The following is a 13,953-nucleotide window of genomic DNA, read 5'->3' on the forward strand; positions in this document are numbered from 1 at the left end:
GATTGAATGATAAAGAAGATGCAAAAAGGCAACACTTCCTGGAAATTTGTATTCAATTCCGAGAATCACAATTTTTTTGGATGTCAACATTATTTTTTGAGAGCATTTTTAGGATGCTTGATTTAATACAAGAGACATTAGAACAATCAAAGCGATATTTAGTTGGATTTAGATGAATTTTGGAACAAGCAAGTGTAAAGAAAATGAAAAATTTCAACTAGACGCCATCCCTTATTTGTAGAATCGAATACAGTTCGACTTTACTCACGCAGGGGGAGATTTCCCACTTTTAATACTTATCTTTCAACTTCAGATCATTAGAGGGTCTATTAGATCGTCAAAAGATAGTTGAATTAGGGTTCAAATGCACAAAACCTTGCTCAAAGGACGTTTCTACGTTCAAAGCTACAATAAGACCGTCAAAAGATCTACAAGTCATCAAAATAAACCAAAACAAAGCCTTATCATCATCTTCAACAATGAAACAGAGAAGTCATCAAAAGAGTTCCTACATGATCACAAACAGAGAATATTTAGCTACATATTCACAAACTCAGGTTCAAATGTTACAGATCATCGACATCCGGTTGTGTGTCATTGACATTAAGAGTCATAAATTGTAAAAGGATTGTAAAGATCGACTGCAAATGAATATAAACTCAAATAAATCTGAAATTGAGTAATATAAAATTTTGAACATCACGACAAATTGTTAATTAGACTAAAACTAATTTATTTAATTTCTCAGGCAAATTTGTTTGAGAAAAAGTTTCAATATAGAAAAATATATAATCATTTTTCGTCATCATTTCAAAAAAAAAAGAGTTATCATTGATACTAATGATATATACAATAAAAACGATAGATAGATACAGGATATGAAGATTGTGAATGATCAGCAAGCTGCTAACAACAGTACAGCAAGTGAGATCTGCGTGACTGTTATTGGCAGTGAACAATTCATTAACAGTCTTCCTACCCTGAATAGATACATCATGAATCACAGGACTTCTTCTGCATCTTCATTGTCATTGTTATCAGTATTATTATTAAAATTATACTTAAATATGTTTCTGTCACCGACACCGCTAGTATTATCAAATTTTTGTAATAGTACTTGTAATATGGAATCAAATTTCAATTGCTGTTGACGCTTGTACGATTCAAAGTTTGATTGCAATTGCGTTAATTGCCTTTGTAATGCATCACTTTTATGTTGCTCCCTATCAAATGATTTCTTCAATTGCTGATAGTTATTAAATAATTCCGAATACTTCCGTTGAATGATTTCCGGTTTGGAGAAATCGTCATCCGTATAACTATTAATATTATTATTATTAGTATTGTTAAAATTATTATTGTTATTATTACTATTTTGACATTTTGAACGGAAGTCGGAACTATTTACGATATCCGTTGAAGGCAACTGATTTGTTTTAATTAAATTTGTTTTAGTCAAATTTTGAGCTTTCGCTTTTGGCACATTTATGGCAGAAAGGCTTACACCAGTTTTTTGTATTGGTGATACAGGCGATAATTTTGATGATCGCTGTGTTATTGTGACCTCTTGAAGATCATTTGTTGTTCTGATTATGTTCAAAATATCTTTATTTGTTTTTACATTTTGCTGCTGTTGCAGTTTTGCACTTGTTTCACGAAAGATTTCCAGTACATCTGAATTATCACCACCTGTCGATCGTCTTGTCATCGATGATGATGATGATGATGGTGATGGCAATGGAGATAATTTACTGGACAGATTGAGCGATGAGGTTGGTGCTGATGATATTGTCGTATTTAATGGAATTTTTAAAAATTTATTGAGGCTTGAGTCGTTTAACAACTTTTTACCAGCTTCCGTTAACATAATTTTTCTTCCACTTTGTATAGCTGACTGTATTAAATTGTCCTCGGCATTTGACGTCATCATACTCATTTGTTCTTTTAATAATTGCAACGTTAGATTCTTTGCATCATTTTGTGATGCTTTTAATCTTTTTGTGTCAGCAGAATCGTAAGAATGAAATCTTTCTCGTTTAAGAGCTGATTTTTGTGGCACGTCACTTAATGATACTGGTTCGTCTTTAATTTTAGCTGGTGTTGTAAGTGTTGGAGTTTTAACAAAAACACTTGATGAGTCGAAATTACTTGAGGATGATAATGGTGTTGTGGGCAGCATTTCTAATAAATTTACAATGAAATCATTATTCTTCTCTTTTGCAAGCATATATGGCGTTTTAAGGAATTTTGACATGACGTGAGGATTTGCACCATTCTCAATTAAAAGCTCGGCAATATTGTCATAATTTTTCTGAATAGCCCAATGTAACGGTGTCATTTTTAGCTAAAAAATGAGACAATTTGCTTGAAATTGGGATCAAAGTGATGAGCTAGACGAGGTCTTACCATATCAAGTGGATCAATTGAACATTCATGCTGAATAAGTAATTGACAAATCTCAAAATTTCCTTCGAATACTGCGAAATGTAAAGGTGTCCTATCGACTTTTGTCTTTGCATCTTTTGAAATACCCGAACGTAAAAGAGTGGCACATGTTTCATAAAAGTTATTCTTTGCTGCTACATGTAAGGCTGATGTTCCAAGCTACAAAATATACACAAAATTCTAAGAATTTATATTAAATTTGTATCAAGTCATAATTACCCAATCTGTAATAAATGGTGCTCCGTTTTTAATGCATTCCTGTACCTTTTCAGCATCACCCATTTTAGCTGCTTCCAAAAGTACTTTTCCCAAATCAACATACACAACTCCATTATTATTGTTGGCATTCGAATTACTTCCGGATGTACTTTTTGAATTATTTTGCTTCTGTTGCTTACTTTCTGCTTGTGAAATGTTGATATGATTCATCTTCAGGTCCGAATAGCAAGATTTTTCGGTAAATGATGTTGAAATGTGTAGCATTTGTTTGTTTTGATTAGAAATTATCTTAGCTGAACATTTTTCACTTTTTATGTTATTATTTTATTATTTCCTTGAGAATGAGCTGCACTTTATGTATAATTTTAAAAATTCCTTGTAATATTCCTTTATATCAATCAAATGATTGATTTTGCTATGTAATTACAATAGCGGAAACTAAATATTTTTAATTAATTAACTTTTGAAGAATCAAATTTCTATAAAGGAAAAGCAATTTCTGTGGAAATTATTTACATGGATTTTATTGCTTGAAATTCAAATTTTTTGCGACCGTTAAAAAGATTTATGAATTATTTCTGAATCATCTTAATATAAGCTTTATGCTTGATTACAGCACGCAATACATCAAGTTTCATCAGTTTTAATTTAAATATGTTTGTGAAGGATGTGTTATTGTTATGTCTTCTTGTGACTTACAGTCATGGTCTGTTTTTTGAAATTAATGAAAATGAGATGAGATGCTTCGTGCTAGAGCTTCCAGATAACATGCCAGGTGAGAAACTCCTCAGGTTCCTATGATTCTCAAGATTCATAAATTTCCTGTATTTTTAGTGGCAATCAGTTTTGACCTCAAACTGTATAATGATACAATGAATGAATTCATGTTCTCAGCACCTGGATTTAAGGTACAGCTTGTAAATACAGATCCAATAAACAGACTCATACATTCGAGACTTTACGAAACAAAAGGTAATAAAAGATTGATAAGAAATAATGTAAATAAATGATTAAATTGTATATTTCAGCCAATGTCTTATTTACTGCTCACTATCCAGGCGAACACAGAATCTGTTTATCACCTAAAAGACCCGACATCAACTGGTTCAGCTACAGATCCGCAAAATTTCGTCTATATCTTGATATACAAGTAGGATGGAAGACAACCGATTACTATACTGTGGCACATAGGGAAAGGTACACTGAAAATGAACTTAGAATCCATAAGTTATTGGACCATGTTGAACAGATTCAAAGAGAATACAATTATCAGCGATATCGTGAGGAGCTTTTCCGTGAATCGTGTACAAGTACTACAAGATATATTATTTACTGTGTATTTCTACAGTCAGTGCTCTTTTTGGTAGTAGGATTATGGAAGTCAAAATATTTTAGGTCAATTTATATGGTCAGATATGCTAAAAATGTCTTTAGAACCTTAGTTGTAATGTCTATGAAATAATGACAATTTTGAGGAAGGTAGCCCGATTGGGACTCATTGAAATGTTACCGTCATGTCGACGAATCAGCAGTATACTTAGAATGAGGTAGCAAATCTAATTACTTACTTCATGGCTGGGGCGCACGGTGACCAATTGCGGTCTGCTTTTCAATCCAGTCACAAAGTCTGCAAATGCTACTCTTTATGTCGCATCCTGTGGTCGTCTGTTCACATGACTTGTCCATCTGAAGCGATTCACACGAAGAATAGTGACAATATCAGCATCCTGGAAAAGCTGATAGAGTTCATAATTGTGCCTACTTCGGTATACTTCATCTTATTTTGGAGGTCCATAAATCTAATTGCTTTTGTAGAGTTGCTGCAACTTGTTTCTATTGCCACCTCGTTGCTATTTCGCCAACATTTCAATTTGTTCCGATCGGGTTGTTATGACTTAATTAAATTAATATAAAGCGTATAGTTCCTTTTCACTGTTATTTATCAACGTCCAACGCTTAATAAGAAATTCATCAACATCCAGTAACCAAAACATTTAACAAACTTAACTTTATTGTGCATTATTCATATTCTCAATCCTTTCAATTTCCTTTTTGACTAAATTTTCAAAATTGTTGTTTATAGCTTCAGAAAATTGCAGGTCTCGATTATAAACCTTCATTTTAAAATCTTTTAAATGCGCAAAATCACAATCGTTACTAAATTCTTTAATCTCTAAGAGATCCACAGACAATGTTTGAAGATTTGGAATTGTTTGAGTTAAATATAATAAAGCATCCTTTTGTAATGCATAAAGTTTTAGATGTATGACTTTTGGACATGCTACTGTAAATGCATGCAGAATGTCAGCTCTGGAGAATGTGTCGATCAGGTGTAGTGTTGTAATTGTCTGGCTTCTATGGAAGTCCATCTCGTTCATTCTTACATGTTCCTCAACATTGTGAAATCCTTTGAATGTCAATTTCTTTAATCTTGGCATGTGAAAAATCATTCTGACTATATTAGCTGCTATCCAATCACCTAAGTTAATCTCTTCTAAGGTATTCATTTGTTTCTGTATGAATAACTTGAAATTTTCTATACAATTAACAGTTAAATTATAAATATCACGAGCCTCAAAGTATGTCAACTTGAATTGGATGAACTTTGTCAAATCTTCATCGAAGTAATTATCAATTGCATCTGTTACAATTGTTAATTTTTTTAATTGAGTATTTAATCTTAAAAGGTTGTAAAAATGTTCATCGCGTTTGCCTGTTACTTTTAGTTCCGTAAGATTACTACAGTCTGAATAATATCTAAATATGAATGGTGGAACATAATGAAGTTCCAGGCGTCTTAACGTTGGAAAATTGTGACATGATAACCGATGAGAATTAACTTTCAATAAAAGATTGCCATTAAATCGCTCCAATATCAGTTCCTCAATGTTTACGTTGATTCCAGTGTTAAATGGCACCAATTCACATTCACTAAGCAGTCCTATTCCTCTTATTTTTATTGATTTTAAATTCGGTAGTTTGATGTAGGCATTGAAGAAATCGATTGTCAAGTTAATACTCTCAAAACGTTGATATCGTCTAGTTGATTCATTCAAAATTTTAAGGAGCTTATAATCTTCCAGTACCAAATTGTGGTGTATGTGTAGACGAATTTTTATCCGTTTCATAAAGCTTGGTGTTTTCGCGATAAAATCATAGTAGCTCTTGTTGAGTAATGAACAGTTAAGTAGTTCTTTTACTGATAAATATGAGAATATTTCTTCACATGTCACTTTAGAAAATAATAAGAGTGGATCGGTCATCTTTTCTGTCCTGGAATCATGTGCGTTATAATTAATTAGTTACAATGAATGTTTTTCGATTAATCTTACTTATTGACAATTTGTTGTTTCTTTAATTTAATTAATTTTACACAAAAATATAACTTTGTTGACAATGAATTCCTTTACAGCAGATTCTAGCAAATTATTGCACTTTATAGTCAACTGTCATTTAAATTTCAAATTTATTATACCACTTTTATAGGAAATTTATAGCATCTTTGAAACGTCATCCGAATCGAAAAAAATTCATAATATTTAATTAAAATGCTTCAAAAAGCAGTATTTTTAATCTTTTTCATAATCGCAAGTTGTCATGGACTTTACTTCCATATTGGTGAGACGGAAAGGAAGTGCTTTATTGAGGAAATTCCTGATGAAACTACGGGTAAATGATTTTTTAGAAAAATTTCACCGAATAATTTTTTGTTCCTTAAACAAACTTTCTTTTCTCCGGCAGTAATTGTTAACTATAAAGTTGAATTATATGATCCACGATCGGGTGGATTCATGCCTTCATCACCCGGCATTGGAATGCATGTAGAAGTCAAAGATCCAGATGACAAAATGGTTTTATCAAGAGTTTATAGTGCTGAAGGTAAATAACAGATTTTATCAGTGATTTTTTCATGTACATGAATGTATTAACATCCAAAATTGTCAATTATAGGACGTATTTCATTCACAAGTCACACGCCTGGCGAGCACGTAATTTGTATGTACTCAAATTCAACAGCCTGGTTTAGTGGATCACAACTTCGTGTCCATCTTGACATCCAAGTCGGCGAGCATGCAATTGATTATGCGAACGTGGCACAAAAGGAGAAACTCACTGAACTCCAATTGAGAATTCGTCAGTTATTAGATCAAGTTGACCAAATTACAAAAGAACAAAATTATCAACGTTATCGTGAAGAGAGATTCCGTCAAACGAGTGAAAGTACCAACAAACGTGTACTGTACTGGTCGTTAGCACAAACAGCAGTCCTTTTAGTTATGGGACTTTGGCAGATGAAACATCTCAAGTCATTCTTTGAAGCTAAGAAACTCGTGTAAATTAGATTAAATAAATAAAATACAAAAAACTGTTGAATGTGGATCTAAAGTGTGACTGAATTGTCAGATTTGTGTGATTTTATAAAACGAGTAATGTCATTTGCAAACCTTTTTTTGTTTCACAAAAGTCTTTCATAGCAAATGTCCAAGAATTTTACTTAAAATATGCCTGTTCAGATAAAATAAAATCCAATAAAGCAAATTTCAGTATGTCAAACAAAGTCTTTGTATTGGTTGTTTTTACGTTATAAGCCTGAGGCTTATGGAAAGAAATGTAAGCAAAGAAGGAGGAGAAATCGAAAATTTTAATGGAAATCATGAAGATTATTAATCTTTTCCAGTCCTTACTGATTGTCAATATGTTAATATGTCCGAATATGTCATTTTATCTAGTTTAATTAATGTCATTTTGATAGTGACTTGTTAACGGATAAAAAAATTTCAAATCAAATTTCTTTATTAAGCCAGTGTGCTTATAACGTAAAAACAGAGTATTTAGTGTCGTAAATTTAAGTTTCATGTTTTAATTTATAATCTTAGTAAACCATGGACAAAATTATCTTTTAAAGTGTTCCAATCAATTAGACAGTAAATTATATTTTAATTAACTAAAAAATAGTTTAAACTCGACCATAGAAGATGGATCCAACCATGATATTGCATCAATATATTTTAGAAGAAATATTGGACTACATTCTAGCAAAGCAACTATTGGAACTGACAACAATCAATAAATCATGGTACGAAACAATCACAACAAGCTCAATATTGATGAAGAAATACTACTTTAGTGTCCGTGGTGATTGGATTAATGATGGAGATTTTAAGGATATTGTAAGCTGCAGCAATAGAAATTTCCAAAAAGGAATCATCTGTGACGTAACTGAAATTTATGCTGATGTGTATGAGAACATCCTGCAATGTTCAAGGAATAATTGGAAGACTTTTGAAATTCATGGACTTAAGCTGAAGACGTGTGATGAGTTAAGGAAGTTCGTTGGTTGTTTTGAGTCAACTGTTCGAGATCTCAAGCTGAGTTCTGTATCCGTAGCTGAATACTCTAAGCCTTTGACGTTTCAAATGAAAAATTTGAAGAATTTACGAATTTCTCATTGTGATGCAGAAATTGCATCAAGTATCCTTAAAGCAGCACCGAATTTAGTTTCATTGGAAATGCTACATACACCTGATTACAACGTTGATATAATTGCATATCTAAAGAACAACAAGACATTGAAGAAACTTGAACTGCGCGGTGAATGGTTTAAAAAGTTCTTCACAGCATTAAATCCATCAGAAATTCATTTCCAACTTGAGGAATTTACAATCAATTGCATCGACTATGTCATGCCGGACAAAATTGTATCAAATTTCCTTCTGTTTGTTATGAATCAGCACAGCATGAAAAACATCCATTTAAGTGAATGGTTTGGCATGAAAGTTTTGTTTGCCATCTACAAAATGAAGACAATTAAGGAACTGTCCGTTTTCATTTGTCCATTTTTTCGTTGGAATATCGAAAAACTGCCAGTAAACAATTCAATTGAGATTTTGAATGTAAGGACATTGGATGTTAATCAAGAGCTTTTCAACCTGTTGATTTTACTGACAGCATCACCAAACCTTAAAACTCTACGTCTTCGATCCATCAACGAATGTCTTGCAATGTTCATCATGTTAAATATGAAAAAAATCACCGAAATTTCTTTAATACACTTCGATGACTGCGAAAAGGTCAAATCGATTCTCCCACATGTCGAGTTTAGAGGAAGCTACCATTAATGTATTTTAATACACAACCTGAACGTATATTTTATATTTTTTTGACATTTATTTTGTACACATTCTCGTGCTTTATTGTAAATTTTTTTTCAATTAAATGACTATATGATACATAAACGAGTAATTCCATTTCTTGTTTACTTTAATTAGAAATTGTTTGGGAAATTCCAGATGTTGCGAATGTTGACAATTCAGGCTGCAAATTGAGTTTTTGTAGAATTCAGCAAATTGAGCTTCCTATTTAGCGCATTTTTGAAATTTGCAAAACCGTTGGAAAGTTTGAATTTCGGAAAACCGTTATAAAAAAATATTCCTAAAATTTATAAATTTATTGCTTATTATTTTTACAGTTACTTGGATTCTGAATTTTGTTTTGTATGTCTGGAAGTGATTTGGATCCTATTGGATCTTGTTTTGTATGTCTGAAAGTGACTAAGATGCTACTGGATCTTGTTTTGTGAATCGGAAAGTGACCTGAATTTTACTGGATCCCGTTATTTGGTTCTGGAAGTGACCATGATCCTACTGGATCTTGTTTTGTGAATCGGAAAGTGACCTTGATCTTACAGGATATCGAGTTGTAGGTCTGGAACTGACCTGACACCTACTGGATCTTGGTTTGTGAGTCGGGAAGTGACCTGGATCTTACTGGATTTCGTTTTCTAGGATAGGAACTGACTTATTAGTCAACTTTTGTAATTTGTATTGTAGAATTGATCTCACTTAGAATTCAGCATATTCAGCTCATTTTGTAGAATTCAGCTAATAAGTCTTATTCATTAGAATTCAGTTCATTCTGCAGCATTCAACATGTTACCATCAAACCTCTCTTACATACCATCCCATCCAAAAATGTCTCCAGTTACTTCTCATTCCAAAAAAAATTAAATACTGTATTTGCAGCATAAATTAAAATTTTTATTGACAATAACATAAAATTATAAAAAATTATTTAATTTCACCTTAATGTCATTTTATTGTTTCGCGACAGTTAGCTATGATAAATGAAGACATTGATGATGATGGTGATGTAATGAATATTTTCACCGTATTTTGTATAAAAAGAGTATCACAAATATTTGAACTCGACATTCAGAATTTATTTTAATATTTGACTTTAAAACAATTTCAATTTTTTGTCATTGAAATGAACAAAATTTTCTCATTTGATGTTGGAAGCTGTGAAGCTAGCTTGAACCATTTCGACGTAGAACATCAAAGCAAAAAGTTGATTATAGGATGAATTGAACGATGATAAAATTTATATATGTGTAATTATCGTACGATTTATCCTATGAACAAATTTCATTGCTCAAATTACAGCTTCTGAGAATTAACATTAGAATCAACTAAAGCATGTGCTTTCAATTAAAGGAAGCATTATTTTAGAGTAAGTTTTAATTAAGAAATTAATTGCTGTGAAAGTGAAAACGTGCATGTGGTTTAGCAGGAAAGTATGCATCTAAATAATTAGGATAGAGTATGCTTCAGGTAAACAGGTAAATTCTGCTAATCTTAAATGAGGTAATTTTGCTTCCGTTGCTAGCTTTTGACTTGGATAAGCGTTTTTGCAATTTTGAGCATTTTTTGGTAAAAGAAACCGGAAAAATGTAAAATTGTGAATTTGCTGAATATTTCAAATCGTAAGTAGAAGGAATTCTATTGTAAATGATGGATTAGGACCAGTGTTGATACCTGGGCCGTGCCTTTAAAAAGAAACATCTAGGTGCAGGCAATTTTAGGTCAAAGGCAAAGACATGTTGCCTTCGCAAATGCAAATTTTTTTGCCTTTGCCTTTTTTGTGCCTTTGCAAAGGCATTGCCTTTGATGGTGCCTTTGAATCTGTGCCTTTGTATATAAAATTTTTTACACAAAAATCCAATTAATATTAAATGATAATTTTTATTGCACTTTGCAGCAGTAGGAATAGTCTCAAATAATTTTTTGGAAATTTTAATACACAATGCAACATGAAAATCTCAGTTTTTTGACTTGAATGGATAATAATGACTAAAAACACCATTTTAATTTATTTTTCATATTGCAAAGTGCATCAAAATTCAAAATTATAATTTTTAAAACAAGTTTTTCCCTAAGTTTTGCATGATGGACCATATTACACAAAATAATTTGGAAAATATATTGAATGTAGTAAGTAAAGCTAAAATTTTGGAATCTTGTATAAAGGCAAAGGCAAACTCAAAGACACAGGCATTGCCTTTGCAAAGGCAAAACAAAGGCAAAGGCAGAAAAACTTGCCTGTGCGAAGGCAAAACTTTGTTAGATCATAGGCAAGATTTTTTTAAAGGCACCTTTGTATCAACACTGATTAGGACCCAAGTAGTCATAAATACTGTAAATCGAAAGCTTATAGATATCACGAATTTTAAATGATTTCGAGTCTACTCAAGACATTTATATAAAATTCAAAAATATTCTAGTTTACTTCAAACTATGACTAGATTTTATATTATAAAGCATGAATTAGACCCTCCTCACAATTTTAATGTACAAGTCCTGAATCTTTGTTATAAAGTATAACATTTCAATGGAAAATGAGTAAAACTTCAAAGTTTTTGATCAAATCTTCTGGATAAACAATTTCTGGTTACACAAAAACGGATACAAACCCTTAATTCCTTATGACAACAGTTCCAAATTTTGTTGATAACTTAATTAGAATTTTACCTGGAAATTCATAATAATTCCTTCATCAAACTTAATCTCAATAATATTTTCATAAGCATGAATCAAAACAGTTTCACAAATACTTCTGAGAATCACATTCAGGTAATTAATAAACTTTTAATCTCAATATTGTGCTGTATAAATTCCTATGAAACTTTTGATTACATTATCATTGAAAATCAAAGCTTTATAAAGTTTGTATCGCAGTAACCAAATCAAATTGAAATTTTTTTAATTTTCAAACATCACCAAGCAGCACAATCAAGTATATTTTAATAACTAAATAAAAATGGATCCATTTAGATATTTTCCATCGGAACTTTATGATTCAATACTCAAGCAGTTAACAGGCAACGATTTAATAAAAGCATCAATGGTATCAAAATCATGGTATTCAATGATCGGCACATCCTCAAAGACAATGGAGAAGATTCAACTGGGATTATTCAGTAAACGTGGATCACGCAAAATGACATCGGAAGTTGCGAACATTTTAATCAAAAGTCCTAGACAATATCAGAATGTTGCCATCAAATTTCAGTCATTAGACATGGATAATTTCCAATTAATTATAGAATCAGCATGCAAAAATTGGAAGAAAGTTGAAATTGAGCGTATTACGCTGAAATCAGCAACAAATCTCATCAGCATGTTGAAAGTTTATCAAAATACTGTTGAGGATTTAGATCTGGATAATTTATCAGTGATTAATGGAATTGGTTTAGAAGCTTTAGATTTCCCAAAATTGAAAGTTTTGAAGCTTTTTAATGTTGACATAAGAAAATCTACAGTCAATGATATTTTCGTCAATTGTAAGAATATTGAGGACTTGCACATAACATCAGAAGACTATTGCGAAAAGTCCATAACTTCCTTGAAAACTATACTGAAGAACAATCGCAATTTAAAGCATTTATTAATATCGCCAGCCCTAGTCAATTTAATTTTTGATGAAGAAACATCGTATGACTTTAAGCTTCATACTTTCATCACAAAAACCTTCGACGACCAGCCAGAAAATGTAAATTATAATCATATGATAAACAGTCAATTTGATAATTTAAAGAAACTCTCAATTGATGGCATTTCATGTCCTGATATCATCAAAAGAATTTTCAAAATGCCGAAGTTAAAGTGCCTGAATATCGGTAAAGTTGATACAAAATCCTTAATATTAAGTAATAATCTCAACATCAACAAATCAATTGAGGAATTGAGTTATCATGATGACAAAAAGGATTTTGACTTTATGTGCTGTTTAGTGGATGCTTTACCAAACCTGAAGAAAGTTGATATGTATGCACTGACGCAAAACATGATGGAATACTTGTCATCAAGTTTAAAGGAATTGACAGCATTAAAACTTCGAACACTTAACGCTGTTGATTTGTCATCGCCGGATCTGTTTCCAAATTTAGAGTCTGCTCAAATTGACATATTACCATCGGATTTAGAAGATCATGTTTTATTGTTAGATGATGATGAGGTGAATCCTTTGGTGATGCTTTTAGACGATATCGAATTCCTTGTTTTGGATTAACAAAAATTGTCGTTCCCGACAAGCACATTTATCATATTTATCTACTCATTCATTCATCATACATGACACATTTATGTTTATTTATATATTTTTTTATCTCATGGATATTCCACTCAATAACAATAAAAGAACGGCATTGAAGATGACAAATGAACAATTTTCCTTCATTTTTATTTGCTTACAGCCCACCAATTTTTCGATGTATCTTTTTTCAGTCGACATTAATAGAGAACTTATTCTCTCAATCATCATTTAAACGATTGCTATTGCTATTTAATGATGACTTAATTTATGTCCTTTCTTGTATCTGTTTGCTCTACTTTTTTCTCTTATTTAGCACACAAATTTATAGAAAATGTTAGTTATTTCTTCAAGTTCCTAATTAGGAACTAGATTGTGCTTTCGTTACTTCGATGGATGTACACATCAATTATGATACACAGTCTCTCTTGCCTCAATCAACATCTTATTTCCAAGTGTTCTTGTTAAGAATATGACAACTGTCGTTTAATATTCAAATTATATTTGCAACTAAAATTAGTTGATTTCCCCTTTAATAGTTGGTAGTCCCCTTCATATAAATATTTAGTGTGCTTTGTAAATTTAAACAATAAACATCTTTATTATTATTAAAGCTGTATGGCAAAGTTTGCCTGAGTTATTATTACTATTAAATACACTCCAAACAGTTCTTTAGAAGCTTAACTGCTTTTGACTACTGCAAATTTATATTTAACAAATATATTTGCAATTAACTCTTGGAAGGACGATATTAATAGAGATTATTGTGCTTGATATTGGAAATTGGCATACGAAAGCTAGCTTAAAGCGCTATCTAAGGAGAACAATGGATCACAATTGATTTAGATGTCCAGAGAAATAAGTAAGTAATTTCTGTGTGCCTAATTATTCATCCATAAATAGATATAAGCAAATTAAATT

General features: G+C 31.5%; 4 protein-coding genes across 4 annotated transcripts; 2 read left to right on the forward strand and 2 right to left on the reverse strand.

The window, feature by feature from the left end:
• Positions 1-748: 748 nt before the first annotated feature.
• Positions 749-3,139, reverse strand: Atac3 (Ada2a-containing complex component 3). Its single transcript, XM_070643153.1, has 3 exons — positions 2,665-3,139; positions 2,407-2,604; positions 749-2,344 (listed from the first exon to the last, which is right to left on the reverse strand). Exons 1-3 carry the CDS (start codon positions 2,926-2,928, stop codon positions 1,001-1,003), a joined length of 1,806 nt encoding a protein of 601 aa, XP_070499254.1. The 5' UTR covers positions 2,929-3,139; the 3' UTR covers positions 749-1,000.
• A 53-nt stretch (positions 3,140-3,192) lies between these two features.
• LOC139092835 (uncharacterized) lies at positions 3,193-6,077 on the reverse strand. The gene is made up of 2 exons (XM_070643381.1): positions 5,997-6,077; positions 3,193-5,937 (listed from the first exon to the last, which is right to left on the reverse strand). The coding sequence occupies exon 2, from the start codon at positions 5,925-5,927 to the stop codon at positions 4,674-4,676; it is 1,254 nt and encodes a 417-aa protein (XP_070499482.1). The 5' UTR covers positions 5,928-5,937; positions 5,997-6,077; the 3' UTR covers positions 3,193-4,673.
• A 79-nt stretch (positions 6,078-6,156) lies between these two features.
• eca (transmembrane p24 trafficking protein eclair) lies at positions 6,157-7,222 on the forward strand. Its single transcript, XM_070643382.1, has 3 exons — positions 6,157-6,333; positions 6,406-6,543; positions 6,616-7,222. The coding sequence occupies exons 1-3, from the start codon at positions 6,213-6,215 to the stop codon at positions 6,999-7,001; spliced, it is 645 nt and encodes a 214-aa protein (XP_070499483.1). The 5' UTR covers positions 6,157-6,212; the 3' UTR covers positions 7,002-7,222.
• Positions 7,223-10,127: 2,905 nt separating this feature from the next.
• On the forward strand, positions 10,128-13,168 carry LOC139092808 (uncharacterized). The gene is made up of 2 exons (XM_070643341.1): positions 10,128-10,173; positions 11,775-13,168. The coding sequence occupies exon 2, from the start codon at positions 11,845-11,847 to the stop codon at positions 13,009-13,011; it is 1,167 nt and encodes a 388-aa protein (XP_070499442.1). The 5' UTR covers positions 10,128-10,173; positions 11,775-11,844; the 3' UTR covers positions 13,012-13,168.
• Positions 13,169-13,953: the final 785 nt, after the last annotated feature.

Source organism: Chironomus tepperi, unplaced genomic scaffold (assembly GCF_022539635.2).
Source record: "Chironomus tepperi strain 1889 unplaced genomic scaffold, CSIRO-AGI_Ctep_v1 contig_309, whole genome shotgun sequence".
In the NCBI taxonomy this organism is placed as follows: domain Eukaryota; kingdom Metazoa; phylum Arthropoda; class Insecta; order Diptera; family Chironomidae; genus Chironomus; species Chironomus tepperi.

Coding starts and splice junctions, on each gene's coding strand:
- eca (XM_070643382.1), top strand. CDS start 6,213: ATGCTTCAAAAAGCAGTATTTTTAATCTTTTTCATAATCGCAAGTTGT. Junction 6,334..6,405: donor AATTCCTGATGAAACTACGG/GTAAATGATTTT, acceptor TTTCTCCGGCAG/TAATTGTTAACTATAAAGTT. Junction 6,544..6,615: donor AAGAGTTTATAGTGCTGAAG/GTAAATAACAGA, acceptor TGTCAATTATAG/GACGTATTTCATTCACAAGT.
- LOC139092835 (XM_070643381.1), bottom strand. CDS start 5,927: ATGACCGATCCACTCTTATTATTTTCTAAAGTGACATGTGAAGAAATA.
- Atac3 (XM_070643153.1), bottom strand. CDS start 2,928: ATGCTACACATTTCAACATCATTTACCGAAAAATCTTGCTATTCGGAC. Junction 2,605..2,664: donor CACCATTTATTACAGATTGG/GTAATTATGACT, acceptor TATATTTTGTAG/CTTGGAACATCAGCCTTACA. Junction 2,345..2,406: donor CAATTGATCCACTTGATATG/GTAAGACCTCGT, acceptor CTCATTTTTTAG/CTAAAAATGACACCGTTACA.
- LOC139092808 (XM_070643341.1), top strand. CDS start 11,845: ATGGTATCAAAATCATGGTATTCAATGATCGGCACATCCTCAAAGACA.